Source organism: Ranitomeya imitator, chromosome 1, assembly GCF_032444005.1.
Source record: "Ranitomeya imitator isolate aRanImi1 chromosome 1, aRanImi1.pri, whole genome shotgun sequence".
Classification (NCBI taxonomy): Eukaryota; Metazoa; Chordata; class Amphibia; order Anura; family Dendrobatidae; genus Ranitomeya; species Ranitomeya imitator.
Genome location: NC_091282.1, coordinates 73,484,728 through 73,501,776, shown reverse-complemented (window position 1 = coordinate 73,501,776; position 17,049 = coordinate 73,484,728). Strand labels below are relative to the sequence as shown.

At 44.9% G+C, this 17,049-nt stretch overlaps 1 protein-coding gene across 8 annotated transcripts in view; it reads left to right on the top strand.

Moving 5' to 3' along the window:
- LOC138662455 (von Willebrand factor A domain-containing protein 5A-like) overlaps positions 1–17,049 on the top strand; it is a 287,253-nt gene that overhangs the window by 198,100 nt on the left and 72,104 nt on the right. For all 8 annotated transcript variants that reach the window (XM_069748157.1, XM_069748173.1, XM_069748132.1 and 5 more), the window contains 2 exons: positions 12,365–12,573; positions 16,186–16,266. In XM_069748157.1, coding sequence (XP_069604258.1) covers positions 12,365–12,573; positions 16,186–16,266 — 290 coding nt within the window. The remainder of the gene's footprint in view (positions 1–12,364; positions 12,574–16,185; positions 16,267–17,049) is intronic.

Below are 17,049 nucleotides of genomic sequence, written 5' to 3'. Positions count from 1 at the left end.
GTGGTAGCAAGAACCTGGTGACAGATTATTCTTAAAGTCAGGAATTAAAGTGGTTCTAAACCCCCATGCTAATACTGCATTGTCGGGAAAGAAAATTGAAGGAAAACAACTTGACTTACAAAGGACAAAGGTGAAAGGATCAATCACACAAAGTTGTTAGTGTTTAGAGATTTAGCATCATGGGTTCAAAGCGAATTTGGCATCAGAAAATTACCTACGGTATTTTTTAAATCTAATATTCATATTAAATTTATTTTTTTAATGTATACTGTATCTGTAAATTTTCATATATTTATCTATATTAACCCCTTATTCTGTTTAACGGCGATCTCCAATACGCTTTTTTTAACGGTGCTGAGGAATAAAAGAATAGCGGTGGCAAATCTCGCTCGTGTCAACTGTTCATGATGACTGACACCCTGCAGGTTTTGAAGCCGATCAGGGGCTAAAAACCCCTTAAATACCGCTGTCAATTGCGACAGCGGTATTTAAGTGGTTACAAGGGGGTCACAAGACCCCATTAGTAACCATTGGACCCCTGTGATAAGAATCGCTCATAATGGTATCCTGAAGTCATGTGATGACCCCAGGGGACGGTGGCCTGTGAGACCCAGCTCTAAGCTAGGTCTCACAGGTACAGTCAGTGAGACACTGACTGCTCTCATGTACTGCAGTACACGAGTACTACAGTGTATGAGACCAGTGATCAAAATAAAAATTATACACACGTCCCAAAGTGGGACTAAATGAAAAAGTAAAAAAATAATAATAAAATATGTAAAAAAAAGTTTGAAAAAAAAAGCACAAAAATAATTGCACACAAATCACAAAACAGGCACTCAAAACGCAAAATTCGTATATCCGCATCTGGAACGACCCGCTCTATAAAACTGGCACGTTATTTATTCTGTATGACGAACGCCTTAAAAAAAAAGAAAAAGTAAGACATGTCGCTTTTCATCATACTGATTCACAAAAAAAGTGAATAAAAAGAGATCAGATCATAAATGAAAACCGTCTAGCAAAAAACAAGCCCTAAAAAGGCTCATTCAACAAAAAAATAAAAAAGTTACAGCTCTCAGGATATGACGATGCAAAAACAAATTCATTTTTGTAAAATATTGTTTTTAGTGTGTAAAAATTGCAAAGCATAAAAAATCAGTATTAATCTGGTATTGCTGTAATTGTACCAACCTGACAAAAAAAAACGGTCTTACCTTTTTTGCCTTATGGTGAACAGCAAAAAAAAAAAAAAAACAGTAAATGAATTGCTGTTTTTTGTTCATTCTGTGTTTGAAAAATCAGAATAAAAGGCGATCAAAAAATATTATGTACCTCAAAATGGCACCCAAAAAACTTGCAACTTGTCCCGCAAAAAATAAGCCCTCATACAGTTCTGTTGGCCAAAAATTAAAGTTACAGCTCTCAGAATATGGTGACAAAAAAATCTACTTTTTATAAAAAGTGTTTTACTGTGTTATGGCAGAAAAACCTAAAAAAAACAAACATATAAATCTGGTATCGCTGTAATCGCACCGATCCAAATAAATCTGCCTTATCACTTATACAACGCAACCACGGTGAATAACGTGAAAATTAAAATAAGATCTATTCTTGTACTGCTGTTTATTTGTTCATTCTACCTCCCAAAATCGGAATAAGGCTCAGCTCAGATTTATCCTGCGCTCTCTGCTGTGCTCTTACGTAAGGATTTCTAGGTAAATTCCCCAAAGCCACGATTCAGACAAAACCGGACCACTCGCTTGTAAGGCAGATGGAGTCACTTTGGACTGGTCTGTGTTCCCATCATTTTAGGTGTCTTTTTAGAGCACAAGTGTGGGTGACCACCGGAGCAGACCCCAAACGGAGTACGAAGTGTTTCCATCTGCCTCATTCAAATGCCCCACTCCTTCTGAGCCCCACTAAACCGTGTAAGCTGCCATATGTTTGGCATTATTGTAGCTGGGAGAGCGCACTCAACAATTTAATGGGCGCATGTCGCCAGAAGCACAAGCTGGGCATAATATATGGGGGCGCTACAATATATGGGGTCACTTTTGTTTTGCTTTTTTTAGGGCTTCGCAAATTTCGTTCGCAAACTATTCTAGCAAAATCTGTGCTCCATAAGCCAAATGGCACTCCTTTCTCAGCTCCAACGTGCGGCTAAACAGTAATTTCTGACGACTTATGGGGCATCACCGCGTTCGAGAGAAATTGCTTAATAAATTATGGGCTCCAGTTTCACTTATTAACCCTTGTGTACCTGTCAAATTTGCAGCAAATACAAAAATTATATTTTTACTACCAAAATGTCATATCTCCACGTCTCAATCTTATAAAATTCTCTGAGGCACCTATTCAAGATGAATTCCTTAGGCAGTGAATAGTTTTCCCACATATATGGGGTATCAACGTACTCAGGAGAAATTGCACAACAAATTTTGGAGTCTATTCTCTCCGCTTACCCTTGTGAAAATAAAAAAAAATGTACATTTTTGTGGAAAAAATGTGACTTAATTCTTACGGCTCTACGATATAAACTTTTGTGAAGCACCTGAGGCTTTAAGGTGCTCACCACACATCTAGATACATTAAATCAGGGGTCTAGTTTCCCAAAGGAAGTCGCTTGTGGGAAGATTCCACTGTTTAGTAACATCAGGGCTCTCCAAATGCGACATTGCATCCCCTCTCGATTCCAGCCAGTTTTCTCCCACATATGGGGTATCGGTGTAACAAGGTGGCACAGGGTGGTAGTCGTGGGCGAGTTCACGAGGTGACAGTCATGAGCACCACGGTCCTTTGCACATGAATAGACAGTTTTAGTCCCAGCCCTGAGTCACAGTGGGTTACCTCAGATGTACAGCTGCTCTCCATGCTGGAATGCATGCACCACACGTCACACTCATTAGGGCCCAACAGTGGCAACTGGTTTTAAATAAAGGTGAGGCAGAGAAGAAGGTACAAATCCTGAACTGTCCCTATTCACAGTAACAACTGCTGCAGCAAAGGCAATGGCTCCCAGTCGGATTCCGGGAGCAAAAAGTATCTTGTGAGGCACACACACAGTCCTTGTGCCTGCTGTCCGTCAGTAAATTGGCAGCTTTGTCCCTTCCAGAGGGTACAGTATGCTCCCAGCAAGGGAGCATGTCCTTCCCCGGGCAAGCCTGCCTGGGCACTGAACTGCAGATAGGGACTTCCTGTCTGCTTGGAAGCTGCTAGCCCAGCCTCCTCAGTTAACCCCTTACTATGCCACCGGCATACTCATGAGAAATTGCACAAGAAATTTTAGGGTCCATTGTATCCTGTTACCCTTGTGAAAATATCAAATTTTGAGCTAAAGTAAAATTTTAGTGAAAAAAGTAAAATGTTCATTTTTTTCCCTTCCATATTGCCTGAGCTTCTGTGAAGCACCTGAAGGGTTAATAAACTTCTTGAATGTGGTTTTTAGGACTTTGAGGGATGTTTTTATGATGGCGTCACTTTTGGATATTTTTTCTCATATAGGCCCACCAAAGTCGCTTCAAATGTGATGTGGTCACTAATAAAAGATTTTGTGGGAAATATGAGAGGTTGCTTATCAACTTTTATCTATTCTAACTTCCTAACAAACAAAAAAATAAGTTTAAAAAATGATGCAGATGTAAAGTAGACATGTGGGAAATGCTATGTATGAACTAATTTGTGTGATTTAACTCTCTGGTTTAAGCCTACCTGCCTTTACTCTTCTGCACACCTAACCCATTTCTGATATTTCAGTAATGTACCTTACTCAGCAATGTGCGCTGGAGAAACCATCTCTCCAAGTAAATTAGGTTATTTCTGGAGTATTTGCATGGATTTCGGACAACAAATTTATGTGAATGGAGCCATGGCTGGGTCACATTATTTTGGTGTCGCTAGACAGATGATGCAAATTGTGACACTGCATAAAGTTTTGCGTTTTTTTTTTTAGTTTTTCATTTATGCATTGCTCAACCAATGCTATTTGATTCACAATGTATATAGCTCCATGTTTTTGTGTAATAATGTTTGTTTTGGTGATGCATAAATGTACTGATGGTGATTCAGGTGCTGTATTCTTGTACTGATTACAATCCTGGTGCTGTATTCATGTACTCATGATGATTTTGCTTCTGTTGCTGTATTCATGTACTTATTGCAGCTCTGGTCATTTATTCATGTACTGATTACAGTTCTAGTGATGATTTAATTACATTCAGAGTCTATAGATAACTGGCTATTACTTGTTGTGAACATTAGAATAATCAGTATATGTTATCAGCTATCTATGTCAGAGATCTGATATAAGCTGTGTTTCTGCAGATAGTATCACATATTACAAGCAAAGGAGAGATTCACATGTGCGCTTGAGCCTCAGTAAGGAAAATTAGTTGAAAGCTGTATTTGTCCCTTTAATTTTAATAGCGTCTGTCTGTTTTTTGTTAGAGAACCCATCAAGTACTGGACTCCTTAATTGTAATCAAATAGTCCACATTATAGTTAGGCTCTATTAGTTTCCTTGAGCTTGACATTTAATATATAGAACGTCATTGATGAATTGTATTGTTTAAAGTGAATCTGAACAGTCTGAAAGCAATGAGTAATTCCTATATCTAACTGTCTAATCGTGCCCTCTGTTAAGCCATTCCTTCAAAGAGCCCTTCTTATTTATTTTGGTTGTTATTTTTTAGTGAAGTGGTTATCAGAGTTTACCTGGTTTGTGTACCAATTTGAGGGGTACAATAGGGGCCTATTACCCTACTCTTTGGCCCCTTCTATTTGTTTATTGGGTGGGGAAACGGGAGAGGGATTCACCCCAATACCTTGTTCCAGCCTTGGCCTCCTAAATATATTTAGTAAGTAACCACTGTGTCCGCTTAATATTAAATTAGCCACTTTGCCCCCCTTTGTATCTAATTAGTCATTATGCCCCTGTAGTTTTAAATTAGCCACTATGCCGCCCTTAACGGGGTCATCCATCAAAGAAAAGTTATAACTGCTGCACGGTAGGTGATATCTTATAGATTAATGGGTGTTTGTCTGCTGGGACCAAAAACGATTGGCAAAATAAGGGATCCTTTATCCCTATTGCAATGGAGTGGTAGTGCAAACGCCTGACCGCCACTCTTTTTATTCCCTATGGGACTACTGCTTTTCCCGTCAGTCCCATAGAGATTGAATGGAGCATTTGCAGTAGGAGAATGCCCAATGCCGCTCCATTCTAACAGGCATAAAAGTGCCTCGTTCTGCCGATCAGTGCAGGTCCCAACGGTCGGACAACCACTGATATATACGTTATCACCTATCCTTTGTAGTTTGGTAAAGTTAATGGTGTTATTCCATATAATGTGATTAAACATTAAAATAAATTCTAATTGTTGTGAAATGATGAAAGAGAAAAAACAATTCTGCCACTGTTTTGAGTGTTTTGTTTTTGCGATGTTCATTGTATATATAAAAAAAACAATCACCTGGCAACATGAGTTTCAGGTTAAAACTATTAATTTAACTTAAATTTTCTTATTATTTAAATAGTGTAAAAAAAGACACAAATTTGTAAAAAAAAATGTATTTTGTGTCGCCATTTTTGATACCCATAAAGTTTATTTTTCTGTTGATGGAGCTGTATGAGGACTTGTTTCTTGGTGATTAACTGACATTTTATTGAGAGCAAATTGTAGTATGTACACAGTTTTGATCTCTTTTTATTGTACTTTTTAATGGAGGTGTGTCAACTATAAAACAGTATATTTTATTTATTTCTTTATTTAAAGTATACTTATTTCACAGGAGGACTAAGATGGCAGCCATGGTGGTTTTGAGCAGGCCACTAGCTAGCAGTGTTAAATACTTAAACCGCAACGATCTGAGTTAGCCCTATTTGTTGCCGTTGCAGACAGAAGTTAGCTGTATTACACAGCAGGCATTCCCCAGATTTGGTGCGAGCCCTCTTCATATATTGGGACCTACAGTGTATTGGGAAGGGTTTGAGATTAGTGCTCTGAAGAGCTGTAGACTGTAATGGTCAGATTAAGTACAACTAAGCTTACTTACTCTGTCACCTCATTGGGGGACACAGGACCATGGGTGTTATGCTGCTGTCCACTAGGAGGCAACACTATGCATAATCTGGAAAAGATTAACCGTGGCTCCTCCTCTGCAGTATACACCCCTGGACGGCGTCAGCCTTCTCCTGTTTTTGCTTAGTGTCGCATAGGGGGCACACCCACCTAAAAATTTTTTCTTTACTCCGTTTTTCCGACAGGATTACAGATGAAGAAAAAGTGGGTCTCCTGCGAGACTCCCGGCATGGCTCCTTCCTCGGCCCCCTATTACGGGGTGCCCGGTTGAAGTAGAGATGGCTATTCCCCATGTCGCTCCTTCCCCAGTCCCTCGGGTGCTGGTTCGAAGTCGAGACCCCCCTCCTTCCCCAATGCCTTTTGGTTTCTGGGTTGAGGTCGAGGCGAGGATAAAGCCCCCTGAATGCGACAGCAGCACCCTCCCTAATCCCCCTCTGGGGGCATTAGGTTGAGACGCTTCAAGTAGGACCTGTACAGGCAGCACTCTACAGCTCCCAGCATGGGCCAGCACACTGCGCCTGCATCCAGGGACCCCAGCCCAGCTGCGGGCTCCTGTCGGGACCGGGGGGAGTGCAGGCAGGCATGGCACAATAGAGACGCAGGGCTCCCTGCACCCCTGTCTCCGCGGCAGCACCAGCTCTATACTGCCTCAGGGGGACCCCTCACTGGGGCCCCCTTTCCGCTTATAGCCCCACCGCTTCCTGCCTTTAAATCCGGGGGGGTCCGGTTCAGATCCGACCCCCTCCCGTACTTCCGTGCCAGCCTGGAGCCTTCCTGGGCATCAGGCATCTAATTTAGGCCCTGGCTTCGGCCTAGCTGAAGCCGCCGCCTCCTCTCCGCCCCCCCGGCCCGCCCCCCGGATGAAAAATATGACACTCTACAGTGTCATAGAGGGAGCGGATCGAGACAGAAAGGGCGCGGTTTTTACACAGCTCTGCCGCCTTTTTCAGCTCTCCGCCCCCTTTTCCCCCTTCCTCTTCTTCTCGGCGGCCATTTCTGCTGCAGGGATAAACCCTGCACCTCCCGGTCAGCAGGACCAGGCCAGCCAGTCTCCGGGGGGCACAGGACTGTGGATCTTCGGCGCTGGACCTAGGAGCAAACTGGTGGGGTAAGATCACAGCTGGGTTTTTTACTCGACTGTGAATCCATATTCCCTATAAGGCTCCCCTATAGGTTCCTCTGCATAGCTACCCCTAAGGGTCCTCTGCATAGCCAGCCCTTCTGCACTCTGTGCACTATACGGGGCTCAAGGTCCAAGAGAACCGGGCAGGACTGCTATTATGCATTCTGCACAGCCTGCAGGACCGCTCTCCCCAGTGGCAGCATGTAACGCACTGCCAGGACTGCATCCAGACTACTGCGTCAGAGCCCCAAGAAGCCCCTGCCAATGCCTCGGTGTCTAATGCCACGCCGGAATGGGTCACTCAGAGGTCGCAATCTATGACGCAGTCTATAGATAACCAAACCTCCACATTGCTTCAGGCTCTGCAGAGTCATGCCTCGGCTATGACCGTTGCCCAGCAAAGGGAGAGCTTGACTCAGGAACAGAACGACCCTAGCACATCCACGTCTAAGTCAGGACGCAAGCAGACCCATAGGTCAAGTCCATCTGCGTCATCCCATAGCACACGGTCATCCCCTTCTAGGGAGAGACACCGTAGTTCCAGGTCATCTAGACCGTCCCCTTCCAGGGGCAGACAATGCAGATCTCCGAAATCCCCGACCAGAGAAGGCCTCCTCCCCAGCTCACCCAGAAGGGGACGCCTCAGTGATACACAGGATTCGGAAGGCATCTGTGACTCCGAATTGGGTGCTGGACATTTCTAATCTGCCACCAGAGGCCCCAGAACACAAGATTTCCTTTGAAGGACCTCTGAAGCCGCCTAAGCTTTTCTCTAACCACCCAGAGTTTAAAATGATCCTTATAAAGCAGATCTCACAGCCTGAGAAAAAATTCGCTAATCGCAAATATCTGGAGGCAAGGTACCTTTTCCCACAGAAGGACACCAAGGAATGGACACATCCACCCGAAGTGGACCCCCCAGTCTCTAGACTAGCAGCACAGATCCTCCTTTTCACTGCCAGATAGCTCAACCCTCAGGGACGCAGCAGACCAGCAGGTAGAACGCATGGCTTGTTCAATTTTCGAGGCAGCAGGGGCCTCCCTGGCTCCCGCGTTCGCTTCAGTTTGGGCTGCCAAGGTCATCCTGACTTGGGCCAAAAATTTCCAAGCTGGCCTCCAGCATCTGCTCCTGAGCTGTCGGACCAAGCGGTTCAAATAGCAGTTGTAGCAGATTACATGCTTCATGCAGCTCTGGATTCAGCAAGGGGCGTAGCGGGAGTAGCATCAAACGCCATCACGATTCGGTGTATCCTCTGGCTGTGGAATGGAAAGCGGACGCAGCCTCAAAGAAGTCCCTCGCGCACCTCCCGTATCTCAGTGGGTGACTTTTCGGTGAAAAGTTGGACACATTGATATCCAACACCACCGGGGGTAAGAGTACCTCTCTACCTCAACTAAAACCTATACGCACTTACAAGAAGTGTAACAAAACCGATTCCGATCCTTTCGGAATTCCTCGGGCTGGTCCGTCTCGTGTCCAGCACAAAATCGTAAACGTTCCCCACACAGGGACAACTCATGGTCGACGCAAAGGTCAGACAAGACCTGGCAGTTAAAAGCAGGCCAGTCAAAGCCCAAAGGAGGTAAACCTCAGATTTTTTCCTCCTCATGACTCACAGACCCTGAAGGGCATCCCACCCGTAGGCGGCCGACTTTGCTCTTTCAGCAAGTCTGGATGCCTACTACAGAAAACAGGTGGGTCAGGTAACTAGTGTCTTCCGGATACAAGATAGAGTTCAACTTCCAACCCACCGAACCAAGTCTTCCTCTCTGTTCCCCCAAAACCGCCAGCCAAGGCTCGTGCCTTCCACCAAGCGGTTTCCTCGCTTCTTCAAACAGGAGTCATAGTACCGGTTCCCACAGCCGGGAGCTTCCGAGGGTTCTACTCCAATTTATTCATAGTCCCCAAGAAAGGAGGCAGCGTACGGCCCATACTGGACTTACAACAACTCAACAAATATGTACGGGTTTGTCACTTCCGCTGGAGTCCCTTCGGTCCATCATTGCGTCCATGGAGAAGGGAGAATATCTCGCCTTCATAGATATACAAGATGCATACCTGCATATACCGATTGCACCTGCTCATCAGAGTTTTCTCAGGTTCGCAATCGACCACTACCAGTTCGTGGCTCTCCCGTTCGGACTCGCCACGGCTCCCAGAGTGTTTACCAAGGTCATGGCAGCCACCATGGACGTCCTGCACTCCAGAGGCATAGTAGTCGTTCCATACCTGGACGATCTCATCAAGGCTCCTACCTTCAAGGACTGCGAGCTCAGCGTCTCAATCACAACCGACACTCTGAGTCGCATAGGCTGGTTAGTTAACCTACAAAGGTCATCACCAACCCCGAGTCAGTCTCTGACCTTCCTGGGAATGCTATACAACACCTCCAGGGGTCTAGTGCTCTTTCCCAGGGACAAGGCACTGGCTCTCCGCCTAGGAGTTCGCACCCTCCTCCGCAAACCCCCTCGATCTCTCTGGTTTGCCGAGAGAGTCCTTGGCAGGATGTGGCAGCAATAGAAGCGGTCCCATTTGCCCAGTTTCACCTCAGGCCTCTCAACTAGCCATGCTCAAGTCCTGGGTCAGGAATCCTTTTTTCTCTCGACAGGGAATCCCAGCTAATGTCGTCAGCCCCTGCACTGGTTGCTCAAGCCAACCTCGCTATCAAAGGGGAAATCCTTTATCACAGGTCAATGGAAGGTTTCTGACCACCGATGCGAGCCTGACGGGTTGGGGTGCAGAGCACCTACACCACAGGGCAAGTGGTCCCCAGTGGAAGCGACCATGCTCATCAACATCCTGGAAATTCGTGCCATCCTCCTGGCATTGAGGGCCTTCCATCACTTACTGGCAGCCTCTCACATCAGAATACAATCAGACAATGCCACGACTGTGGCATATGTGAATCACCAAGGGGGGACCCGCAGTACCCAGGCGATGCGAGAAGTGTCATACATCCTCCACTGGGTGGAGGACACAGACTCGGTTCTGTCGGCGGTCCACATTCCAGGTGTGGACAACTGGGAAGCAGACTTCCTCAGACAACAAGGAATAGATACGGGAGAGTGGTCTCTCCATCCCGAAATTTTTCGCCAGATCTGCCATCGCTAGGGGACCCCAGATGTGGACCTAATGGCATCCCACTTCAATGCCAAGGTCTCCAACTTCATGGCCAGAACACACGATCCGCGGTCGCTCGGAGCGGACGCTCTGGTTCAGGACTGGACCTAGTTCCAGCTTCTGTACATTTTTCCACCTCTCCCCCTGTTTTCCAGAGTGGTGAGGAAGATTAAAGCAAGAGGGAGTTCCAACCATCTTAATCGCACCGGTCTGGCCCAGATGTACATGGTACGCTGACCTCGTACAACTTTCAGCAGACGCCCCCTGGCGCCTCCCCGACCGCCCGGATCTTCTATCACCAGAACTCAGGGGCTCTCAATTTGACGGCGTGGCCCTTGAAACCTGGGTTCTAACCCAGGCAGGGCTCTCGACGGACGTCATTAGGACCATGATCAGGGCACGGAAGCCAGCCTCTGCCAAGATCAATGACCGTACCTGGAAAGTTCTCTTTACCTGGCGCGAATCTCGCGGCCAGACCCCATTCCCTTATCCCTCCCCAAACTACCTGGTTTTTCTCCAATCGGGTTTGGAGGCCAGGCTGTCCCTGGGCTCGCCTAAAAGCCAGGTGTCAGCCCTCTCAGTGCTTTTTCAAAGGCGCATTGCTACCAAGTCGCAAGTAAGGACTTTTCTTCAGGGGGTTTTACCGATTGGTTCCCCCCTACAGACGACCACTAGAAACGTGGGACCTCAACCTGGTCCTGACAGCATTGCAGGAACCACCCTTCGAACCCCTTAAGGAGGTCCCGCTCCACCTTCTCTCCCAGAAGATGGTTTTCCTAGTGGCAATCTCCTCGCTACGCAGGGTGTCTGAACTGACAGCACTCTCCTGCAGATGGCCCTTCCTGGCTTTTCACCAGGACAAGGTAGTTCTCCGTACGGTCCCATCCTTCCTTCCGAAGGGAGTGTCCAACTTCCACCTCAATGAGGAAATTTTTCTCTGCCTTCCCTTTGTCTGGTCCCAGTTCATAGAGTGGAGAAGGCTCTGCATGCACTTGACCTTGTCAGGGCATTGCATATATATGTGTCTAGGACTGCGTCCTTCTGGAGGTCTGATTCTCTTTTCCTTCTTCTGGAAGGCAGCCGCAAGGGTCTGCCAGCTTCCAAAGCTACCCTTGCCAGGTAGATCACATCCACCATACAAGAGGCCTACCGCCTTAAGAATTCTCCTCTTCCAGCCGGTATTACGGCACACTCTACACGGGCGGTAGGGGCCTCCTGGGCCATTCGGCACCAGGCTTCGGCACAACAAGTGTGTAAGGCGGCCACTTGGACTAGCCCACACTCGTTTACTAAACACCACAGGGTTCATACCCAGTCCTCAGCGGACGCGAGCCTGGGTAGATGTGTTCTGCAGGCAGCGGTGCCCCAAGTATAGGGGCCTGTCTGCACAATATTCGTCCATTGCTTCCCACCCAGGGACTGCTTTGGGACGTCCCATGGTCCTGTGTCCCCCAATGAGGCGATAGAGTAAAGGAGATTTTTGTGTACTCACCATAAAATCTTTCTCTTAGCCTCTAATGGGGGGACACAGCTCCCACCCTGTTGCCCTTTACGGCCCGTTGTTACTGTTGAGTTCTCATATTGTTCTTTGAGCTCCTACATAGTGGCCTTCTTATAGGCATGTCTGTTATTCATATTACGTTCCTCCTACTGCTTTTGCACAAAACTGGAGAAGGCTGACGCCGTCCAGGGGTGTATACTGCAGAGGAGGAGCCAAGGTTAATCTTTTTCAGATTATGCATAGTGTCACCTCCTAGTGGACAGCAGCATAACACCCATGGTCCTGTGTCCCCCAATTAGAGGCTAAGAGAAAGAAATTTTACGGTGAGTACACAAAAATCTCCTTTTTGAGCTCAGTGGTACCTTTGAATACCTTTTGTACTGTTTTCTCACCAGGCATTTGCCAAAATTGTAATGTGAGCAGCCATTTATGAACGTAATGTAATGTGATGTGAACAGCTTCTTGGTACTGAACATGGATTTTTCCTGTACATGCTGACCACAGATCTACCCATCACATAATCCCCTTTCTTTTCTCAGACCCACCATCCATAGACTGGCAGCCAAGTCCCTGATCTCTGAACTTGAATGTGGAAAAGACTCGAGATCTGAGGAGGGGAAGAAAAAAATCCTGGAGACCAGTCTACAGTCTGGAGTCATCTCCTCCCTCACTGCCTTTGTCGCTGTTAACAAGGACACCAAGACCCCACTGGAAGGTCCTCCAGTCCGAAGAGACATCCCGGCTCCAAGTACTTAATGCTTTACAATCTATTTGCACTACATTGTAGTATAGCACACATACGGTACAACCGGACATATGAACATCTGGACATATCAGTGCTAATATAATTTATTTAACTGCCTTCAACTCGATCTCGAGCCATGGTGACTTGATGGATAAACACTCTTTAGGAAGATCAATCTTGTGCAAGCCCTGATAGGTCCAGCAGGGTCTTCTCCGCCGATATCTTGATTGTACCAAGCTTTTGGGTTGCTGGTTTTCCTTTTTGCCTTGTTCCTACTTTTCTTCTGACCATGATGGCCTTCTCCAGTGATTTCTCTCTTCATATGATGTGTCCAAAGTAGGCAAGTCGTAGCTTGGTGATCCTTGCTTTGAGTGACATGTTTTGCTCAATTTGTTCCAAAATTGATTTGTTTGTTCTTCTTGCCATCCATGGTATTGATAACATCCTTCTCCAGCACCACATTTCAATGGCGTTGATCCTTGTTCTCATATAATACAACCAGACATATCAGTGTTCATATAATACAACCGGACATATCTGTGCACATATAATACAACCAGACATACAGTACAGAGCAAAAGTTTGGACACACCTTTTCATTTAAAGATTTTTCTGTATTTTCATGACTATGAAAATTGTACATTCACACTAAAGGCATCAAAACTATGAATTAACACATGTGGAATTATATACTTAACAAAAAAACTGTGAAACAACTGAAATTATGTCTTATATTCTAGGTTCTTCAAAGTAGCCACCTTTTGCTTTGATGACTGCTTTGCACACTCTTGGCATTCTCTTGATGAGCGTCAAGAGGTAGTCACCGGAAATGGTTTTCACTTCACAGGTGTGCCCTGTCAGGTTTAATAAGTGGGATTTCTTGTGCCTTAGGCTGCCGTCACACTAGCTGTATTTGGTCAGTATTTTACATCAGTATTTGTAAGCCAAATCCAGCAGTGGGTGATAAATGCAGAAGTGGTGCATATGTTTCTATTATACTTTTCCTCAATTTGTTCCAGTCCTGGTTTTGGCTATAAATACTGATGTAAAATACTGACCAAATACTGCTAGTGTGACGGCAGCCTTATAAATGGGGTTGGGACCATCAGTTGTGTTGAGCAGAAGTCTGGTGGATACACAGCTGATAGTCCTACTGAATAGACTGTTAGAATTTGTATTATGGCAAGATTAAAGCAGCTAAGTAAAGAAAAACGAGTGGCCATCATTACTTTAAGAAATGAAGGTCAGTCAGTCCGAAAAATTGGGAAAACTTTGAGGGTATGTGCACACCTAAGAATTTCTTGCAGAAAATTCCTGAAGAAAACCGGGCATTTTCTGCAAGAAAACCGCATGCGTTGTTTTCGCATTTTTACCGCATTTTTTTTTTTCGTGTTTTTTTTCCGGAGCTTTCCCAATGCATTATATAGCAGGAAAAACCTCAAACACACCTCCAGGCTGTGTAAGGGCTATTTGACCAAGAAGGAGAGTGATGGGGTGCTACGCCAGATGACCTGGCCTCCACAGTCACCAGACCTGAACCCAATCGTGATGGTTTGGGGTGAGCTGGACCGCAGAGTGAAGGCAAAAGGGCCAACAAGTGCTAAGCATCTCTGGGAACTCCTTCAAGATTGTTGGAAGACCATTCCCGGTGACTACCTCTTGAAGCTCATCAAGAGAATGCCAAGAGTGTGCAAAGCAGTCATCAAAGCAAAAGGTGGCTACTTTGAAGAACTAGAATATAAGACATAATTTCAGTTGTTTCACACTTTTTTTGTTAAGTATATAATTCCACATGTGTTAATTCATAGTTTTGATGCCTTCAGTGTGAATTTAGAATTTTCATAGTCATGAAAATACAGAAAAATCTTTAAATGAGAAGGTGTGTCCAAACTTTTGCTCTGTACTGTATATATATTTTTTTACTTGGCAGAAATGCCACTGTTCTCTTGAATCTGGCGATAGTTCTCTTTTGTTCCTGTGACTCTCCGTTTATCAAATATGACGCCCTTCTTCTCTGTATGTAGGTGTTTCCAAACTTTTGGTCTGTACTGTATCTGTGCACATAAAATACAACCGGACATATCTGTGCACATGTAATACAACCGGACATAACAGTGTTCATATAATACAACCGGACACATCTGTGCACATGTAATACAACCGGACATAACAGTGTTCATATAATACAACCGGACATATCAGTGCACATATAATACAACCGGACATATCAGTGCACATATAATACAACCGGACATATCTGTGCACATATAATACAACCGGACATATCTGTGCACATATAATACAACCGGTCACATCTGTGCACATATAATACAACCGGACATATCAGTGTTCATATAATACAACCGGACATATAGGTGCTCATATAATACAACCGGACATATCTGTGCACATATAATACAACCGGACATATCTGTGCACATATAATACAACCGGACATATCTATGCACGTATAATACAACCGGACATATCAGTGTTCATATAATACAACCGGACATATCAGTGTTCATATAATACAACCGGACATATCTGTGCACATATAATACAACTGGACATATAATAGTGTTCATATAATGCAACCGGACATATCAGTGTTCATATAATACAACCGGACACATCTGTGCACATATAATACAACCGGACATATCAGTGTTCATATAATACAACCGGACATATCTGTGCACATATAATACAACCGGACATATCTATGTACGTATAATACAACCGGACATATCAGTGTTCATCTAATACAACCGAACACATCTATGCACATATAATACAACTGGACACATCTGTGCACATATAATACAACTGGACATATCAGTGCACATATAATACAACCGGACATATCAGAGCACATATAATACAACCGGACATATCAGAGCACATATAATACAACAGACATATCTGTGCACATATAAGGCTCCTTTCACACTAGCGTCGGAATCTCCCCGTCGCAATGCGTCGGGGAGAGATTCCGACGCTAGCGTTTGCTGCATTGCACAATGGGTGCAGCGGATGCATTTTTCCGGCGCATCCGCTGCCCCATTGTAAGGTGCGGGGAGGTGGGGGCGGAGTTCCGGCCGCGCATGCGCGGTCGGAAAAAGCGGTCCATCAGGAGAAAAAAACGTTACATGTAGGGTTTTTTTCTCCCGACGGTCCGCCAAAGCACGACGCATCCGTCGCAAGACGGATGCGAAGTGTGGCAATCCGTCGCAAATGCGTCGTCAATAGAAGTCTATGGGGAAAAAACGCATCCTGCAAGCACTTTTGCAGGATGCGTTTTTTCTGCAAAACGACGCATTGTGACGGATTTAAAAAAACGCTAGTGTGAAAGTAGCCTAGTACACCGTGTTGAGGTAAATTACTGGATAGCAGCAACACAGTATCTGTGTGTCTTTATGCAGCTGTAATCTGATCCCTCAGTGAGCAGGCAGTCTGCATTATCTCAAGCAAGATGGATTTTAGTTGTATTTTGAGGCAAGGAGTACATTTCTCTAATAAGATATATTCCGATGTTTCTTATACTCATCTGTACTATTGATGTAATTTGAAAATTAATACTTGATTTACCCTGTTTTCCATCTTTTTCCGCAGGTTTCATGTACCAATCAGCAGGTCGCCCATTATTTATGGCCTGTCAGGGTATGCCCAGTCCAAAGAGGCTGATGGCAGGAGGTTAGTCATTTCTTAAAATCTGTGCATGAAAGTTACTTGTCTGCGTGCTAGAACGTCCCGTACAGATGACAGCTCTATCATGTACTGATGGCATCACACCATGACGGCAGTGGGCTAGGATATTGAGTTTCCAGCCTGCTACGTCAGTAAATCACTATACAGACGCGGCAGCTCTCTTCCTCTTACTAACATGCTGGATAATGCCGGTGTGTATGGGGAACGAGCACTCGGATTGTTCTATCCTCATTAATGGTTATCGGCCTGAACAAATTGGTCAGTAAATTAGCAGAGAACGATTTTAATATAGTCGGTCGGCTCTTGTTAGTGGCCTGAAATGGGCCCTTGTGAATGGGACATAAACATGAACAAATATATGATCCAGCCTGAACCACCGTGATAAACTTGGCATGTTTTCTGACTGTCTAGTATAACAAATTGAGTATTTGCAGCAGATTTTTCTTCACCAAAAATGGGCTGCTGGCAAGAAAAACCCTGCTTAAAATAGACCCTTTTTTTTTTTTACACGTTTTTAATGTGTTTTTACATCATTTGAATGGGTGAAAAACCCTGCACAGATGCAGAAACCAGTGACTCGCTGCAGATTTGTAAAAACGCTTTAATGGTTCAAATCTCAAAAAATAAGCAACGTGTACATGAGATATCAAGAATCTCACTCACTTTGCTTGTACAGTACAACGCTGCATTTTTAAATCTGTAAAAACACGAACTGAAAACAAAAAGGGGAGAAAAAAAACGCACCGTGTGAACAAGCTCTAAGTTTAC